The sequence below is a fragment of the Ambystoma mexicanum genome, chromosome 1p, assembly GCF_040938575.1.
Source record: "Ambystoma mexicanum isolate Mex_15411 chromosome 1p, UKY_AmexF1_1, whole genome shotgun sequence".
Taxonomy (NCBI): domain Eukaryota; kingdom Metazoa; phylum Chordata; class Amphibia; order Caudata; family Ambystomatidae; genus Ambystoma; species Ambystoma mexicanum.
In genome coordinates, this window is record NC_090921.1 from 576,605,799 (window position 1) to 576,626,183 (window position 20,385).

Here is a 20,385-nt window from a genome sequence, read left to right on the forward strand (position 1 = left end):
AGCTTTCCAGACCAAAAAGCCTTGCTTTTTATGCAGGTTCCTCCCATTCATTTCAGCCTAGCTGTCAGTCACCCAGTGGAGTAGCTGTCCTTGCCGGACAGCCAGCCTGCCAATCACCTAGGCGTGCATTCCTTCCTCCTAGGGGACTAAGCACAGGGAGTTTCGGGCACCTCCCCCACTTCCTGCCCCCGCCAGACACGCTGGAGCCAGAGGCAAGCCTTGTAAATCCCGCCAAAGACAACACGAACAAAGGGACCAAACCTGGTTTGGCAAGCAGAGTAAATCTCAAGAAGGACCTTTCCACAAAGAAATGGTGAAAAAAGACGACCGGGACCATTTTGACAAAAGTGGCACCCTTTGGTGCTTTACTGAAGCTGCGAATGCAGCACACGGTAAAAGCACACCACAGTAGTTAAAAGTAAACCACTGCCACCAGCCATTCATTGAGGAAAGAGTAACATAAGATTGTTACGTGAGAAGCTATACAAAGGGGATACTAAGTAACCCCTCCAGCACCCTATTGTAAGATAGTGTGTGCTGGGTCTAGAAAGTTACAAATGAAAGTAAAGTCAATTTCACTTTACTGTTCTTGGAAACAGTAGTTTATCCAATAGAAGGTATTTTAAACCTTTGGGAAATCTGAAAGACTTCCCTGTGGCACTGCACTGAAGGTGCTGTATGACACAATGTAAATATGATGCCTGTGGAGTTTGTCAGACTCCATAACCAAAACAAACAGTTTTAAAATAATTTAAAAATACATGAGAGAGTGGGGAAAAAGGTTTCAACCTCGCCAGATTAAACATTCAAGTCCTCAAAATCCAGCAAAGTTGCTGGGGGTCTCTAAGGTAGGGATGAATTGGCACATTTCTGAAAATTCTCCCTAATAGTGACCAATCTGTCTTGACATGTTCTCGAGGATCCAGCTGTCTTGATCCTTAGGAAGTGCCCCTGTACCACCCATTTGCAGCTAGAATGTTGATCGTTGGCAGCTTGTGGTACAAGTCGCCTTCCTGCCGAATTTCAGCCCCTCTGCTCTAAGGGATCCAACTCTGGAAGGTCTTCAACCACAACTGGAGGGACAACTATCGTGGCCAACGATGGAACTCGCCCGCCCCCGTCTGGTGAATTGGCCTGAAGGTCTGCATTGGTGCTTTCATATTTTGAAATCACCAAGGGTTACACTCTGCTCCTGGAACCGACCGAAAGAATCATTGCACCTGCAGCTCCTGGGCACCTCTCAGTGGAACCAACAGCGAGAAAACTTACCTCCAGTGTCCCCCCAGTCGGCCCATCTAGTCCTCTGGGAAAATCGGAGTCAGTGGGGCAAGTTAACTCAAAGCATTTGTCCCCCCAATCCCTTTGATTTTCCTTAGAATAAACCAGAGGTATTCCATTCCACTGCTTATTGATAGTAGAGTCTAAAGCAGTTGTACCTGAAAGATAGATACACTTTTCTAACTGCCAGTAACTTTGATGAATATCTTCTCTGGAACATTCACCAACATAAGTACTTTACTTTACCATTTCTATGGAGAAGCATTGTGACTTTTGGACGCAAGACTCGCTCTTCATAGGGATTGAACCTCTGAAGCTAGGGCATATTTCTAGTGATTTGGTGTATCACTTACTGCTCACTTCCCTTCTTTTATTAATTTAAGGTATTTAATACATTTTAAGAACCCATGCTCACTATATAGATTTACAATTGAGTTGTGCAATATCACCTGCTTGCTTTATTTGCTAGTGTGTTTTGGGCCAAGAATACATGTAGTATTTTTGTGCTTGCCTGTCTAATTTTAATTGTGTGATAACTGTGTGGACTCATTTTGGACCACTGACATCACTCGCACTCTTGAGAATAGCCTTGACTGCTCTCCGCTGCTAACTCGATTGGGTTTAGGCTAACCTCTCAGCGCTACCCTTTTCACTATAACTAGTGTTGGGAAGATTTATTAGTTTGTATGCTTAGTTATGTCTCCTAGTTAGGCCCCCAGCACTTTTTTCTGAACTTCTTGGGCTTTTTCCTGATGGAGGGGAGCCTTTTTCCCCCCCTCATTCATTCTTTCGTGCTCTGATCATAGGAAACCTGTTCATTGTGATTTACTATATTTTATGGAGACCTGCTTTCCTCCATACCTTTTGAAAGGCATATCTGTTAAACGTTTGTAGCACATTGCACCCTATGTGCAGTGTTGCATTTATTTTCCTTAAGAACTATCCTCCTTAGCTTTTCCTTTTGAGAGACCAGCACACACCACCCCATGTGGAGTGCTTAGGGGGTTACCTAGTATCCCCTTTCTCTCTGCTACTGTAACATGTTATGTAACATTTATGTTACAGTAACAACATTATAGTTATGGTTGGTGGCAGTGAACGTGTTCTGCCGACTTTTGTGCTGTTTCTGCTCTGCCTACTGTATTGACCGCTGTGGCTGAGTTGTCTTTGGCGGGAACACTTTGTATAGCCTGCCGAGGCACCAGTGTGTCTGCGAGGACAGACCACATGGGAGCATCCTGAAACTGTGCAATCTTTGTCTTCTGGTGTGCCTGAAATGAACCAGTTTCCACTGGGGACGGGGGGCTGACTGTCCTGCATGGACAGCCACCCTCCCCTTTCTGTAAACTGTAAGCAGAGTTTCCAGAGGATGAGTGTAAAATCCTGATAAAAGGTGTCCTGAGGCAGAAGGCAAGTCAAAGATTGGAACCGAACACCCACAGAAGACGACCAGAGACACCTGCTGCCCATTCCAGTAACAGCTAAGAGACCACTGATGTCCGGACCCTATTTTTGAAACTACAGCAGAGCTCCGTAGAGGACGATCCATTCCCTTTTCCTGGTAGGACTGACTAGCCATGCGATGACCTGCAGAACGAACCATCCCTAGACGTGCAGTGACCTTGCATGGCTGCAAACCGACAATACCACAGGACCTCAGACCCTATTGCAATACATAGTATTCCTGTGAACTACTCCTCCCAGAAATTTCCGTCAGTTCCAGTTGGACATCCAGAGACAAGATCCTCCTCAAAGTCCCCTCACCAGAGGGCAGGACCGAAGAATCGAGGCGGATTGATCGGCCATAAACATTCATCCTTGGAGCCTGTGAAAAAGTGCCAAAACAGACCGGCGTGGGCATGCGAAGAATTCCTAGCTGAGAGTCCTTTCTCTCGACTGCTGCTGTGGAGACATCCCTTCCAGTGTCCCTCCTTTCGTCACCATGACCATGGAACAGGAGACCAGGTCCTCTGCTGTTGTGCCGTGAAAGAATCCAGCTCTTGCACTACTGTGGGTAGTACGTACCTCAAGTCATTTTGTCGCTCCTGGGTTATTGGAGTGCTGATTTCCGGTGTTTGTGTGCTCACCCATACGGTTTGCCCAGGCTTAATGCTTGTACGCCTATAGGGAGCCCTTTCAAATGGTCCCTGATAACTTTTTAACCAACAAAAGCATTCTACTTGCTTATAATCCCATGTATCCTTGGGAACTTTACCTTGACTACTTCTGTGTCTTAACTACATTCGTACAACAGAACATTTTACGAGTGACTCTAATAAGTGATTTACTTAACATTGACATGTACATTTCATTACTATTGGTTCACTCACCTGAAGTATTGCTCATATTTTCCATTGTGTTGATTAGTTTAAATGGTACTTACCTGAATATAACTTTGCCATGTGTATGTATAAAATAAATTTCAAATGAATTATGTCCTCCCACGTATTCCTCATCTGTAGATATCTTCCCTTCCAGCTTCAGCTGCTTCGGAATGAAATTTCGGCAGAGGGTGCTTTGCGTCGATTCGGACGACTCGATGTCCCTCGAGGGCCTCCATCTCTAGGTCAACGTCATCACTGGTATATAAAACACGTGCAGCACCAGTTGGCTTCAGTTCTGTTTTTCTGCGATAGCCAACGCTTTGAGATTACGACAAGCTTCCGTTTCTTCAGAAACTGCGACATATCGGGAAATGACCTTGTCATCAGCTTCGACCCTGAAGACTGGGTTTAAGAAGCATCATGACTGCGGCACCAAGATGTCTATTTAGATCCCCATAGGGTGTCTGTGGTACGTTCGTGTTGAGCATAGGAAGGCAGACTGTGTGTCTTGCCAGTGCATGACATTTTACGCTTTGAATGGGGCGTAAGGGCAAATTAACAGTGGGTAGGACCCCTACAAAATCCCTCTTGACGACACTGTCCAAAAGGCGCTAGTCAGGCTAGTCGAGAGGCAACTCGACTTGGACTAAAAGTTTCAAGAAACGCTCTTGTTCCAGGAGCGGTTCGCACCACTCTACATTAAGGAAGATGAGGAAAAGGCACCATAGGTCTCCTTCCACTTCCTCACCAGAAAGGAAAATAGCCTGCCCAAGCAAGTCAGCAACGCCTTGCTAGCGGTCCAAGATTGACCTGTTAGAAGCTGCAGATAGGGGAGGATCCACTATATTGTTGATGCTGGACCTATCTCCGGCTTTTGATACAATCGATCACAAGATCATTCTCCAATGTATTGGGACGGTCGGGAGAGCCTCAATAGTAGTGGTAGACTGGTTCAGTTCCTTCTTGAAGGACAGGACCCGGCAGGTAACACTGGGAGGTTTTCTCTCGGAACTACTATGGCTAAGATGTGGCGTTCCACAGGGATCCGCATTGTCACCATTAATCTTCAATTTATGCATCTGACCATTATTCAACATATTGAAGTATGGATTAAGATTTCACTCATATGCTGAAGACACACAGATTTATGTGGAAACAGAGAATTTAGAGGAGGCTTTTGAAAAGATCAACCAGTGTATGCAGGAAATTAGAATATGGATGGCAAGCAGTCAGCTACAGCTGCATGCAGTTTAAACAGAGGTTATTCTATTGGAGCAGGGAACAAGATGAGGGCAGAAAAACGAAGCACAATCCCACGGATCCTAGGGGAAGAGATTCAGTTTTCAAGGAAAATAAAGATCCTCGGATGCACATGGCAGGAAAACCTAGGGAGCAAATCCCAGGTAGGGGCCAAAGTGAAGGCTGTGTATCACTCCCTATGTATGCTTAGGAATGTGCGCCCCTTTGTAGCAGCAGATCATCACCCTGTGGTCGTAGGGGCGTTAATCAACTCCCACCTCGATTACTGCAACAGTTTAATGGCAGGGATTCCAGCTAAACAGATGATGAGACTGCAAAGGGCCCAGAATGCGGCAGTTAGGTTAATTGCCCACCTAAGAAAAAGAGGACCATGTGTCAGCCTCGCGTAGTATTGGTTGATGGTTGAGAATCGGGTGAAGTTTAAGATGGCCTGTCTCATGCATAAATGTTTCTACGATCATGCACCAAAAAAGTTGAGTGCCAGGATCCACCACCTTCAGCTAACGATAGATCTCCGATCAGGAGACAAAATGCTGTTGACTATACCCCAGACTAAACCGATCTGAAAGGGACATAGGAGGTTTTTGGTCCAAAGTTATGGAACCAACTACCATTGACTATCCGTTCATGTTCCTCACTGGAAAGCTTTAGAAAAGCACTAAAAACTTTCATATGTAAGTGAACCTAAGTGATCTATATCACAGACGCTACACTCAGATCAAGGCACAAATCATAGTTTACATCTTCGCCCAATGCATTTTATTCTGCCTGGTGCGCATAAGAAATATCCAAAATCAAAATCAAGCTGAATGGGAGGTATTCAGTCAAAAAATGCTCAATCTTCAAGAAGGCGTCTGCAGCCCCCTCGAAGGAGAAAACAAAAAGCCATGCTCTTGTCACACCATCAAAAGCCGTCAAGGAAACATCTGATGCCAAATCCTGTGTACCCTCGTTCCCGGGAGACATGTCAAGGTCATAACTCTACGACAGGACCAGTCCTCGTCTGTTGACGACTCCATCGAGTCAAGGGCTCCATCAATGCCATCAGCGTCGAAACGCTTTGATGGAATCAAAGAAGTAGAAAAAATCCTATAAGACACTGCCTAGAAAGAATTTCATTAAGTCTTTTCCCTCCATTTATGAGTAGCATGAATCATCTGATCAAGATACACCGCCCTTCGGACTAGAGTTTGGAACACCTAATGTTCCTGTGGCCCTCATTTCGGAGGAGTCCAGATTGAAGGACCTTTGTGCAAATGTGCAAGTGGCATAGACACATCACTGGGGCTAGAATTTGGCAAACCAGACCCTGCAGAGCATGCAGATGCTTCATATAGACAGCTAATGTCTAGCGTCATTGCATTTTTGGGATGGGGCGGGCCTGCTCCTCCATTTGAACCGGACAGCTTTACCAATATTTTGGGTAACTGGCCATAAAAGTATCCTGTATTACCCTTTCACATTGCCCTACAGAAGAGGGTTAAAGCAATTTGTGAGGTGCTGGCTACAGCTCAGGACCTCATCAAGAAATGTAGATAATCAAGCAGTGATCCTGATTACTTATCCAGACACCGGAAAGCCTGGAAGTTCAGACAGCTGATTCCACGTCCAAGCAAGCAGCATACCCCACTATACTGCCAGATAAAGACGATAAGCGTTTCAACGCAATGGCGAAGACAGTGTTTTCTGCTGGAAGCCTGGCGCAAGTCAGCCAATGTCAATTGCGCACTTGTAAAATTCTTGTTCACCTTTATAGGACTGTATCTCTATGGCGGCTGAACACATTCCTGAAGGGGAAGAGAGACCGCCTCCTGAACATTGAGAGACGGAAAGGAAGCAATGTGTGAGTCTCTCCAGTCAGGTTTGGACTATGCAGACCGTATCAGCAAAGCCATGGCGGCAAGCACAGTGATGCGCAGGTTTGTGTGGTTGAAGTCGGGAATTGTAACAGGCGTGCAGTCCAGGCTTCAGGAAAAAAAGGCTCCACTCCTTCAGGATTTTGGAAAAAAGGTCCCAAAGTCCAGCTTTTTGCTCGGGGTGGGGGGGGTCTCTAGGAGAGTGGATAAAGCGTCAAAATTATAATTTTCCCCAACAGGAGGGGTGCTCTGGCTTGCCAGAGTTGCTCGACAGCTCTGCGAGGTCCTTGTGTCTGCCACATAGGGCAACTTCTTTGTACAGCTTTCTCACTCCCTCCTGGGCATCGCAGTCTCTGGTGGCGGCTTCGTTGTGTCGCTCTCCTGGCCTCGATGTCCCTTAGTGTGCGGCAGCGATTGTGCGTTGCGGCTCTATGAGCCCTGCTGTCTGATAGCTGCTCCGCTGTGCCGCTCTATCTCTCTCTGTGGGGCAGATCTCTCCAGTAGTCTGGTGACAGTTCAGGTCTCTCTTCTGCTTTCCTGTTTGGATAGATTTTATTGCGCTCGGCTACTGATGTTGAAGTCCTGTAAGCCGAAGAAAGACTCTGGCAGGTATCTGACATTGGAGGTAAGTTTGATACGTGGAGTGCACAGACACATACTGGCATAAGTGCGGGGGGACTGGTAGCACCAGTTGTAGAGCCCTCTCAACTTCTACTGTCCTCATTTTGAGAATTGGCTCCAAACATGTCCTTAAGCCACTCACCTTCTTTGGAAATTGACTATTTGACCTGCTTGACAAGGCCAGAGTATTGGGCTTGTCACAGTTCATAGAAAAGGAAGCTTGGTCTCTTTTCTAAAGAGTAATAGCAGACTAGTACTGCCAAGCAAGCCTGGAGATTGTTCTCATTATTTCGATCAGTGAAACCTTGTATTGTCTCTAGCTTTACACTTACTTTTTAAGTCCTATTGCTCTCATGTCTGTCCTAAGCCTTTTTACCAAATGTACCTTTTTGTGCACCTGACACAGCCATTTGCTTGAAGCTTGGTACGAGTTAAGTGAGTTTGGATTTTGTAGCTAATGGGTGGAAATATAGATGTAAAAGAAAAAATGTACCAACAGATGGCTAGACTAAAAGAGCATTAGGAGGGGGACAGTACAAAAAGCTGTGACAATCTAGAGATTGAAGTGGGAAGCAAGACACTATAGGTTAGTAGAGGGAGAACATGGAAACAAGGTGTACAATTTGTGAGTATGACGCCAGTTTAATCTCTTAATTTTGTTTTATTATAGATTAGCATTGTGGAGCTAGAGAAGAGCCAAAGGCAGCAGGAGCTCCTTCAGTTGAAATCCTACACACCTTCTGAAGATATGTTACCTGGACACCTTCACCGAAAAAGCCTTTTAAATGATGGGGAAAATGGCCGCTACCAGCTGGACTTGGAGTGTTCGAAGTTTTCTCTGTCGCACATGAATGGCCTGGGCCCTGAGCTTTCAGTGAACGGCCATGCCAGCCCATATGAAATCCATCCTTGCCTCAGCCGGTCTTCCTCAAAGCACAGCACTCCGCAGTACATGTCATCCCAATTAGACCAAGAGATTATTCTTGGTACACCTAACCATAATGGCAGGCAGAAATCTGACAAAGTCCCCAACTGGCCAGTTCCGGACTACACTAGGTTTTCCCCTGCCAAAATAGCTTTGCGGAGACACCTTAATCAGGACCACAACATGAATGGGAGAGCAGCGGCAAATGAACAGAGGTGAGAAGGGTGCAGAATGTTTATATGTTTTAACGGAGGATTGCATTAATGGTCAGGAAGTTGTTGGGCAGTGTATTTGAAAGAATTGCTCATCTTGTGCTTGAATTAAATCAGATTATCTGAAGTGCTTGAAGGAAAATCACTTCCTAATCAAAAACTAGATTGTTGGTGTTGTAGAAAGTCCACTCTTTACCCCCCCCTCCCCCGGAGTACCCTTCACATTTTGTTTGCTCTCTGTGATGCGATGACTTATTTTCCCAAGTGAATTCCAACCACATTTCACTGATGCAGCTCTTAAATGTATCTGGCCATGTGATTATCTTATGACCTTTTCCCTCACTTCCCCCTGACCAAAGATTTGGTATACCTCCAAGGTGTGGATTTAAAAAAAAAAACATAAATAGCCGGTTAAGGCCTAACTCGCTCCTTAACTTAAAGTGGATGCCCCATACCTGAGCTCTGTATATTTGAGGCTTGTGGATCTGCTTAGAATCCAATTTATATTTATTGAACATTTTTATGGCGCCTATACAGCAAAAAGTGTTTCCAGACGCTATAAGACAAAAACGAAAGGGGCGAGAGGGGGGGGGGGGTTCAGGAGAAAACAGTAACGGTTCTACTAGGCCTTGTGACATTCAGATTGTGCAAGTGCAATATCGAGAAGTGCAGGGGGCAGAAAAGGACAATGGTATAGGAAAGTGGTGAAGAGTGAGAAGTGCAGTGTTAGGGAGTAGTACTTTTTGTTATTCACTCGTGTTTTCTCTGATTAGGATTTGTAACTGTTTAATGGAGTCTGGTAAACCCTGTAGGCATCTGCTTTTTGCGTAGTGACACACATTACCCTCAGTGCAGTGCCACTAGACTTCTCTTAATGTTTAAATACATTTTATTGTGTGAACTACAATTCCCAAGAATAGTGAGATAGCTTGTATTTACTTACCTTTTCCTTTTGTGGGTCCAGCACACACTACCTTATGTGGCGTGCTGGGGGGGGGGGGGTTACCTAGTAACATCTTATCCCACTTCTCATGTAACATTTTGTCAAACTAACTAACTTGAATGGCTGGTGGCAGTGGTTACTTTTTACTACCTTTTGTGCAGGGTACTTGCAGGCTGATTTTGTAGCTGCAGGACGGCACCCATGGATGGCCCCTGTTTTTTTTTTTTTTTGCCATTTCTTGTCAGTTGGTTCCTTCTGGGCTTTTACTCTGTTGTTTAAACTAGGTTCAGTCCTTTGTGTGTTTTACCTTTGGCAGGCTTCAGCCTTGAAGCCTGCCCAGGTTCCATTGTGTCTGGGAAGGTGGGAATTGAGGGAGGAGCCCGAAACATAAATGACCTTTGTAGGCATGCCTGGCCAAAACCAGTTCCAACTGGGCGGGTGGCTGTCCTAGAGGACGACCCCCCTCTGTGATTGACAGCTGTAGAGCTGTGAATGAATGGTATTCCGCATAAAAGGGGAGGCTTTTGGGACTACAGGCAGAGTCAACCATTGGACCATGACGAAGAGGTTGAGCGGAGACACCAGCAGCACCTTCCAGGACAGTGCAAGCAGCAGTGAAGCCTTGCAGCTGTGCTGACCCCGTTTTCGTTTTGATGGGGAAGATCCGTGCAGGAAGACTTCCTCCTTTGGGCTGGTGAGACCAACTAGCCTCGAGACCTGCTTCTTTTTGGCTCATCCCCTGACTTTCCTAGACTGCAGAATCCCAATGCCTGAGGACCCCTGACCATTATCGAGTGCATCATCTTGCAGAGATCGAATCTGGCCAAAACCTTGTAGGCACCTTCAACGACCTCCAGAAGCAGGAAATAGTCGTCCAGAGTCCTCTCACCAGAGCCCAGGACCGATGAAACTCCAACCACAGCGGTTTCTCTTTGGTGCTGAGAAAAAGGTGCCAAAACCACATAGATCTGCTGAATCATGTGGAATTCATTGCTGCTGAGTCCCTCTCCAGAGTGCTGCACCAGAAGCCTGCCAGACATCATCCCTTTCATCGCCACGACCAAGGATCAGGAATAAGGGTCTGCATCAGGAAGGCATCCAGCTGGAACCTCTTCAATTCTCATGTACTGTGGAGCTTGGGGTATAACCACTTTTTGCCCTTTGTAGTGCTACTTGGCTTGAAGTACTATTTTAACCACTCTAGAGTTGACCTCAACTCAACTGTGCAGGCCTTCCAGCTTGTGCTCCATCAGTAAGGCTCCCCTTGAGCTCCTGTGATTTTTCAACAAATTCCTGACTGTGTGATACCATTTTTTATAAGAAAAGCTGCATCAGAACTGGAACTGCCCCATTGATTTGACTGTGCTGGTTTCCTAAAGGTTCCTATTCTGAACCCTATTGGCTTTGGCAGTGCTTGTTCCCTTACAGGTTTTAATTGTTGACTCTATTATTGCTGGGATAAAAGACTTCCTACATCCCTCTGGGAGAAACTAACGATTTGAGTCAGTTGAAAGTGTGTTATACTTTAAATCTAACCCTTTTCTGTAATCAGCCCACTTCTGTAACGGTGAACAAAAATAAGTGCTAATACTGACCTTGATTGATGTCACTTCGTGTGCTGGGAAATGTGTAGCATAGCAAAGAATTGCTCACCAGCATTATTGGTTCTTGATTAAAAGAATTCTATCTCCCATTGAATGTTACTATTAGTGGTTGCTTTTTAGAGAATGCTCAATTTGCCTTGTGTATAAATCATTTAATATAACTTTAGTATCTACTTTGTACCTTGTGTTTACTGATTTGATTGTGTTACTCTGCAGCTCACATTAACCCTCCTAAGATAAGCCTGTCTGCTGAGTCACTCTACTAACTTGTGTAGTAAAGGCCTATATTAAGAGTTGGGTCTGCCAAGTGATGTCTTGTGACGTCCCACACCAGTTGGACTTTACAAAATCTTACCTAACATGCAGGAGGGAGGGGGCCCCAGTGGTTGGGCAAGTACTAAGGGGAGCCAGGTGTGCATGTACCAGGGGAAGAGGTCAACTAGTACAAGGACAAGCAGCCTCAGTACGGTAGTCAGGGAAGGGTGCAAGGGCAAGTGCTGGTACGAAGGGGTACAGGGGAGGATTGGTTGAAGGAGAGCCTGACACCAATATGGCTCACAAGGGATGCAGGCAACCAGTTGCAGGGGGAGAGTGAAGGAGGAGGAAAAAAGGACAGTCTTGAAAAGCGTCCAGAACTGAAGGTGATCCGGCTCAAGTCAAAGAGGGGCAGGCAGGCCATTCCAGGGGGAGGCTCCTGCCAAAGAAAGAAGTCTACCCCCCACTCTGCTTGGAGAAACGTCTGATCTGCAGAGAGTTGGAGCTAGAGGACCAAAGGACTCTAGCAGGGAAGTATTTTGGGAGAGTTTGATTTTGTAGGGTCCCAGGCCCCAGAAACCATTGTGGATGATGCAGAGGGTCTTGCAGACGGTCTTTTCATAGGCCCACAACTAGTGGTTGGTGCAGACATTACAAGATTGTTCTATTTTGAAAAGGGACGTCAACTGGGCGTGACTCTAATATTATCCCTACTCTGAAGTGTACTTTATCCATGATCAATTGTGTGTCGAGGTCCTCGGATGTTTTTTTTCTTCTGACACTGTGCAGGGTTCTCGAAGTGCTAGCCCTCTTTAGTTAAACTATCCTGCCGCTGGCTCGTCTCGGAGCAAGACGATCGCAGAACCACCATCGCACTGGACATCTAGACGTATCGAAGATCGGCACTCCTATCACTACGGCTGCAAGCCTCGGTCTTCACAATAGGGGAGAGTGTGGGAAAGTCACGTACAGCTAGGCAGAATGTCTCCTTACATTTCTACCATAGTATTTACCATCTTGCTGTCCTCCGGTGTATGACATGGGGAATACCCCTTTTAAATGTTGCCTCACGCAACATTATTTTCCCATATGTGCGCTCTTTAAACCTAAAACTCCAAGAGATCATCAGTCGAAAAACTGGCTGGCCTTCACGATGCAGGCTGAGGCATCTTGGGACTATCCCGCTGGAGCGGAGGAGTCAAAGCCAGAACCGGACAGCCTCGGTTACATTTCGGAGCCGGAAATCCGATCCGAAGTCACAGGACTACAGCAGGCAAGTCCCCAGCTCCAAACAGCAGGCGTCACGCTCTGCTATGGAGGCTTCACCTGGTGACAAGGCCAAACATACTAAAACGGCCCACAAAAATGTTTTGGCACCCTCTGCCTGACCACTGAGTAAATGCAAACACATTTAAGGGTCTAAGCACACTTCACCCTCTGAAACATCTTTGCTCCTGTCGAAGGGTCTGAAATTCTCAGCAGAAGAGACTACCTCAGTGCCTTCCGAGTCGGTTGAACAAGGGATGCCTGCTCCTACTGTTCCAAACTCAGCTGCGCTGTTACGTAGATTTCTTATTTCTATGCCAAATTTCCTTTACCTGTGAGATCCCCATCACTTTTTGCCTGACTCATGGATGTTTTTTTGGTTCTTTTCTCCTGAGTTGAATGGCAGTCACCCCCAACTCTCCTACTCCCACTTTTGCTCTGACATTTTTTTGTCCTTTACTTTATGATTTCATGTTTTCCTCCATATTTTACAAGGTATCCATCATTTACTTTTGTAGCACACAGCACTTTGTGTGCAGTGCTGCTGTGAGCCCTTCGGGCTTCCCTTTGTATCACCCCACCATATTTGGAGTGCACCATCTTTGATATACTCTAACCTGCGCAAGCTTCTGAAACTTTTTACAGCAAAGAGAGGCCGTCAGTATAAATGGGACGCACTGTGCCCGTTGTTAGGAAATATTTCTCTTTATAGCTCCTTTATAGCAGGAACAACAACCTCTGACCCTCTTCAGCAAACCTGCCAAGTCCCATGAAGAATCAGAGTATGGGGAATGGGGCGAGTTGTGTTAGCACATTTCTGAGAATTCTCCCTAATTCCCTCCACCTTAGAGACCCTCAGCAACGTTGCTGGATTTTGAGGACTTGTTTTCTTTAACCTGGAGACAGTGCGACCCTTTTTTCCCACACTCATCTATTTTACTGTGATTTTGAACACTGTTTCTCCAGCATGAGGTCTGGCATGGATTCACATGCTCATGAATATTCCCCGTCAGGCTGGGAATCCTCAGTTAAGAAAAAATCAGTTTCAGTTTGTTTCACTTCTGAAATGTCTTTCTACTAACAACCAATCACTGGTCTCTGGGTCATACTGCCCCAGCCAATGGCTGGCCTCTACTGAAGCACCGCTTCAGATTTTTACTGCACATTCAAGTGTTTGGAGTCCTCATGATTAGCTCTCTGGCTTTTTACTTTGTTTTGTGCTTTTTTTTCAGAGTTTTTTCGGTCAATCGAGTATCAAGATCCATCGACCCATCATCCGATTAACAGGGACCCGTTTTTTGGATTTTCCAGCCCCCCTCAAGGGCTGAATTTCGTCGAGTGAAGACTCTCCGAGGCCTACCCTGCGTGGACGTGGCAGAGAAGGGAGACTCAACGCCTCTGTTCAGGTACGGAACATCTAGTTGGACGATGGGCATTCCCTATGCCTCTATTGCCTGCATGCAGGCCAAATGCACGTGGAGGAAGACTGTGCGTTTTGCAAGGAGTTGTTCCCCCCCGCACTGTGGAGGATCAGCACAGGCATCTCACCGAGTGGCTACAGGCCAAGGCCCTTGCTATGGATGAGTCCCAGCAGCAAGCCTCCCTCAGCCACAAGAAGAAATCTGAGCGGTCTTCTAAGACCTTTAAGGGCACACCAGCGACGGGGGCCCAACATAAGGCTAAGCACCGCGAGTACACGGGCACCAGTAGCACTGTTGTGACGGGCTGCCCGGTGGCCAAGGGTGAGTTCTGTGGCTCCTGCACTTTCAACCACGAGCCAACGCTTGGGTTCGGCAAAGAAGAGGAAGTCTGACCACCCGGACAAGCTTCTGGAGAAGCCCCGGATGGGCCAGACAGAGAAGGCCAAGGGGGAGCGGTGCCCCCCCCCCCCAAAGGTGAAGGCATCCAGCTCGACCAAGGTTGTACAGGCCCAGATTCACCAGGCAAAGCCCTCCATTGAAGGAGTGGTGGCGTCCCTAGCGAAGGCCGCTGATGCGGTTTTGCAGGGTGCAGCCCCCAAGGCAAGAGTTTCCCTGCCTGCCAGGAGGGAATCTTCGTTTCAGCCCATTGAGAAGACACCAGAGAAGGCGATGCCCATCATCTCCCTGAAAGTCTCACCTGGTCGAGAAGAAGGGGGGGGGCACGGTAGTCCTGCAGTTTCTACTCTCCAGACCATTTCAGACAATTTCGTCCAGGCCAGGCCAAGTCCTACAAGAAGAATCCCGACGAGGGAGACGTAGAGAGTGGTGACGAGACCGACGAGGAGGAGCAGGCTGTGGAGGAGTTGGAGAACCCTACACCGCTTCCTCCGTCGCTCCTACTTCCGCCACTTCATTAACCGCCTCAACCCCCAACAGACAGTTCGTTGGACATTCTCCAGGCACTCCAGACCTTGTTTTCAGAGATTCAGACAAGGATGCCCCTTCCACCGACAGAAGATCCCACGGCACCGGAAGATCCTGCGACACTGGGGCCATCAGGTGCGCCCCCTACTAAGAAGAAGAGTTAACCCTCCACCGCCTTTTCACCCGTCGCCCCCCCTCCCCTCCTCCGAGGGAGGATACGGACCCAGACATGTCGACGACGGCGGGTTAGGAGACCTCCCGTCTCCGCCGCCTAGAGCCTCACCGTCCAACGAGATGGGCTCGTTCCATGCCATGATCGCTAGGGTCTCGGACCTGTTTCAGCTGACCCCCCGAGGAAAAGGAGGGTTTCCTGTACCAACGCTGCGTGGCAAAGAAGACTGTGCTGTCGATCCCTCTGTTGGATGACATTTGGGACGAGGGGCTGTCCCTTATGAAGAACCCGTCCTCGGCTAAGAGGGACCGGTATGAAAAGTACAGGGTACCGGACTCTGCACCCAAGTGTTTGAGGTCCCAACCTTCCCTGGATTTGGTAGTCTCGGCGTCGGCGAAGAAGAAATCTTCTGGCTCTGCTGCATCAATGACCTCTGTCCCCTCCTAAACCCCCCCCCCCCCCACCCTCTACGGACAGCAAGGGGAAGGCGGCCATGGGACTAATAGTCATCACATCGGCAGCGACGACCATCAAGGCGGCCAAAGCCCTCGCCATCGTGGCGCCTACGACAAGAAGCTCTGGTTTAAGATAGCGCCCCTCCTGGACTTTCTTCCCGATGACGAGAGCAGAAGCGTTGGAGATCCTGCAGGAGGGCGATGTGGCATCGGACCATGCCATCACAGTGGCCATGAACGTTGCTGACACGGGGTTCCGCCAAATGGGCAACAGCATTTGCCTTCGTCGGCGAGGTTGGTTAAAAGCTACTAACTTTCGCCAGGATGTGCAGTTGATGATATTGGACATGTCTGTTAGGGAGAATTCTCTGTTTAGGCTATAGAATGTATAGAATAGTATATATAGAATGCTATAAATTGGCAGGAAAAGAGCCCCCTTAACATCTTAAACCAGGGGTATCGCAGCCTCTTCGGCTCTCCAAAGAGGAGTTCCAATTAAGGACATATATGTGCGGCTGCCACATGGTTGTCCGCACACACTTTTACCAAATTTTACAGCCTTGATTCCTCCTCTAGCCAGGAGACAAAGTTTGGAAAAGCTGTGTTGCATTATGTTCATCTTTAAAGGGAAACATTTCATTTTTACTCCCGCCTCCTCTATATACTACTGCTATGGGAGTCTATAAAAGATAAGGAATACATCGGAGGACACAATCCCTTCGAAGAACAAGTTACTTACCAAACTGGTAACGTTCTTTCGATGGGATGTTCCTCCGACGTATTCCTTATCGCCCCTCCCATCCATCCCCATAGTAAAACTTCCCTTGTAGTTGCCGCTTACGCTCCTTCAAGGTTACTAACCAATTAATGCAAAGCAAATCTAAACTTTAAAACGGAACTGAGCAACGGACGCTGCGCGATTCTATTTATACTCATGATGACGCCGGCGTCGATACAGAGACTGTCGAGGGACACCGACTCAAGGGATGCCGTTGCGCAGCGCCCTCTACTGGAAAAAATTTCGGAGGCCAGCAAGCTGGAATGGATTTTTTGATGTTTGTTAATCTGCTTAGAATCACATGCTGTGCATAGGTCCGAAATCCAGTGGTCACTGCGAGTATTGCATTTTGTTTTTTGTAGTCGAAAAGGGGACGTCGACAAGGCGTGTCTGTAACACTATCCCTATAGTGACGTGCGTTGTACCCACAATCCCACACGCGTCGAGGTCCCTAGATTGTGTTTTTCCGCCCAGTTACTGGTCGCCTTTATGCGGAGCTCCTCTAGAGACATTGCCAAATCATTCCTTCGACCTTTGGTTGTTTATTATTAATATTAATAACATAGATCCCTCCCTCGGCGCAGAGCTGTTTCTCCACCGAGCAAGATCTTCGACGGAAGGACGAGCGGAGGAGATCCTTCGGCGCTGCCGAACACGTGGCCTGGCCTCGCTGGCCTTACACAGTAGGGAGAGTAGGGTTGTGTGGTCTTTCTTTTCTCTTTGAGAATGCCTTTCTCTTTCCCCTCCCTCTCTTCCGAGGTCGTAATCACACTTCTGGCCCTCAGCTATGGAGAGGACGCCCTTTAGGTTTTGCCCGCTTTGCAAGGGTAAATATAACTGGAAAGACCAGCACAAACGGTGCAACCGTTGCTTGCCCCTCGATCATAAGGACGACGGCTGTGTGGCCTGTAAATTACTGAAGCCCAAAACGTGAAAGGACCGCAGGGTCAAAAGGTGGGCGGCCTACGCCATGTCTAGGTCTAACTCTTTGCATGCTGCCGACACCGCCGAATGTGATGAGGACAGTGATTACACGGCCCCCGTAACGGAGGTTGTAGACCTCTCAAAGGAGCGTTCACGCTCCCCGTCGTCCGTCCCCGGCTCCGACAAGTCCGGCTCACGCCCATCTTATGGGGATGAACACCCCGACGACAAGGACACACACAAAAAAGCACAAAAACACATACCCCCGGCACGCATTCGTCGAAGACGAAGGCAGCCATAGTGCCAACGGGGGCGTCGGGTCCACCGGCGTCTACCGCTGATCGTAAGGGTCGTCGGCCCTCCCCGCCACCGCTTCCACGACAGGCGTCCGGGCATTCTAAAGATAAGGGCGCTAACACCAAATCCTCCGGCGACGCGCCTCCTAAGAGTGCTCACGTTGCCAGTAAAGACTCGACGTTACCTAGCGCGACGGCGACCGATCCCTCGGCAGAGAGAAAGATCGCCTAAAGCCTCGCATGTATATCCACCAAAGACGGCCATAGACGGACGGCGAGCGATACGCCGAAAACCACGCACAATGCCAAAGAAACGCCAAAGGCGCAGGAAAACAGGTCAGGACAGCTCCCGCCGTCGACTGAAAGCCCAAGCCTGCGAGAAGGCTTCTGAGAATGCAAAGGTTCGCTTTCTTCGACGTTATGGGACAGAACCAGGCAACTACAGGGAGAAGAAAATCCTTTTTCATTCCCAGACCACTCTGGCCTACCTCAGTGGACCTTAGAGAGGTTCCAGTCCTGTATGGATAAAATAGACAGGTTCATTCATGGCCATCCCAGAAAATAGGGCACCCAAGAGACCAAGGGAGGCACCCCAAGAGAGTCCAAGGGTTAAATACCCAAGGTTCTATAACCCCATACAGGAAGACATGGACTCTTACGACCTCACTGAGGAGGACACTCACTTCCAGCAGGAAGATGAGTTCATTAATGATGACCAACAAGAAGAAGGGTTTCTTGAGGACACTAACATAGGTGAGGAGGGGTACGAGGAGGACACAGGCGAGGGTGACCCAAATCCCTGGCAGTCACCAGCTAGGTCTACAGACACACAGTATAGTCATCAGGTCTACTGAAACTACACCAGTCAGGAACCCTTCGCCTGTTGATGATAAGCCCACCTTCAATGCGCTACTGAAGAAGGCAGCAGCACATTTCGAACTCGAAACTGGGGAGGTCACCCCAGATACTGACTTCGTGGAAAGGATTATCAAGGAAAAACCTCCCACTAGCCAAACAATTCCCATCCTCGCCTCAGTTAAGACGTATTACCCCCTCACTGTCCACTCCGGCACTGGTGAGAGGGGTCAATCCGAGAATTGAGAAATTGTTCTCACCCTCTGTCAGACCCACTATATATTGGGGGTCATTCAATCACGGACTCCTTAGTGGTGACCAACACTAGGAAGAGGGCTGGGGTCCCACTGTCTACCAGCGAGGCACCCCCAGATAAAGAGGGTAAGAAGCTTTATGCCCTGGCCAAGAGAATCACCACCTCTGCAGCATTCTCAACTAGAATTGCCAATAATAATACATTATTGGCAATCTACGCTGATGCTCAATAGGGAAAGCTTAAGCAGGACATCGAAGAGGCCCCTGAACCCCTAAAAACTTGATTATTGGCTACAATTAATGAAGGCTCTCTGGTCAACCAAAGCATCGTTAAGAATACCCTCGATACAGCAGAGACGGCTGGCTGTACTTTGGTACAGGGAATTTTGCTGAAGCGTCACGTCTGGCTTCGCAATTCCGGGTTTGAGGCAGAAACGCAAGCTTCCCTCATTAATAAGCCCATTGAAGAGTCTAACCTCTTTGGAAGGGCAGTTGACGCTCTGGAGAATGCGAAAAAAGAATTCGACACCATAAAGACCTTGGACCAAATCTCAAAGCCCCCTAACAGGCGGGGATTTGGTAACAAGCGCTTTGTTCGTGGCCAACGCCAGCAACGAAATCAGCAACAGTATTCTGCCAACAACTACCAAGGTAATAGTGGCCAGTACAATCAGAGAGGTCAACGCCGTGGCAAGGGGAGAGGCCGGGGTTCCACCCCTAGAGGCTCCCAAGCCACCAACAGCACCAAGTGACGCGAAGATTCGGGTCCCCTCCCATGCATCGCCAGTCGGGGGCCGGTTAACCTCCTTTTTTCCAGCATGGGAGCGAATAACATCAGACCGCTGGGTACTATCCATCGTAGCCCGCAGCTACTGTATAGAGTTCAACAGTTCCCCAACATTCAGACCCCCGAGGGGACGACGCATGACACCAGAACACCATCCTTCTCCAAGAAGTGGACCAGCTACTGGAAAAAGGAGCTATAGAGGTCGTGCTTCTATCTCAGGTAACGGAAGGTATTTATTCAGTGTACTTCCTTGTACCCAAAAAGGATCTAACCATGCGCCCTGTATTAGATCTGCGCCCAGCGAACAAGTTTGTCAAACCCCAAAAGTTTCGTATGGTGACCTTACAGGAAGTGATCCCACTGCTATCACAGGGAGATTACATGACAACACTGGACATGAAAGATGCATACTTTCATATTTTAATGTTGCCAGCGCACAGAAAATACCTCAGGTTCATGATAGAGGGCAAACACTACCAGTTCAGAGTGATACCCTTTGGCATAGCATCTGCACCAAGGGTATTCACGCAAGTACTGGCAGTGGAAGCAGCCCACCTGCGCAGGTTATCCATCCCAGTATACCCTTACCTCGACGACTGGCTCATAACAGGGGATTCTTACGAGACATGCTTCTCAAACACCCAAAAGACTGTAGACCTTTTGTTCCAACTGGGCTTCTCCATCAACGAGAAGAAGTCCAGCTTAGACCCCAGCCAAGTCAAACAATTCCTAGGGGCTCTGATTCGAACAAAGGACGGCCTCGTCTTCCCCTCCAACGAGAGGGTCCAAAACATGCTGTTTCAGATCCCCCAATATGTGGCAGGTCGAGAGGTGATGGTGCGCAAAGCGATGCGCTTGCTAGGAATGATGGCGTTTTGTGTATTTATTTGGTACCTCACGCGCGCCTGTGCCCAATGCAAGAATGGCTCAACAGCCAGTGGTGTCAGGCCAGCGGACAATGGGACGATCTAGTG

The 20,385-nt window shown here is 48.0% G+C and overlaps 1 protein-coding gene across 3 annotated transcripts in view; it reads left to right on the forward strand.

Annotated features, from left to right (window-relative positions):
* DOT1L (DOT1 like histone lysine methyltransferase) overlaps nucleotides 1–20,385 on the forward strand; it is a 1,510,259-nt gene that overhangs the window by 915,618 nt on the left and 574,256 nt on the right. For all 3 annotated transcript variants that reach the window (XM_069649513.1, XM_069649515.1, XM_069649514.1), the window contains one exon: nucleotides 8,010–8,479. In XM_069649513.1, the coding sequence (XP_069505614.1) occupies nucleotides 8,010–8,479 (470 nt within the window). The remainder of the gene's footprint in view (nucleotides 1–8,009; nucleotides 8,480–20,385) is intronic.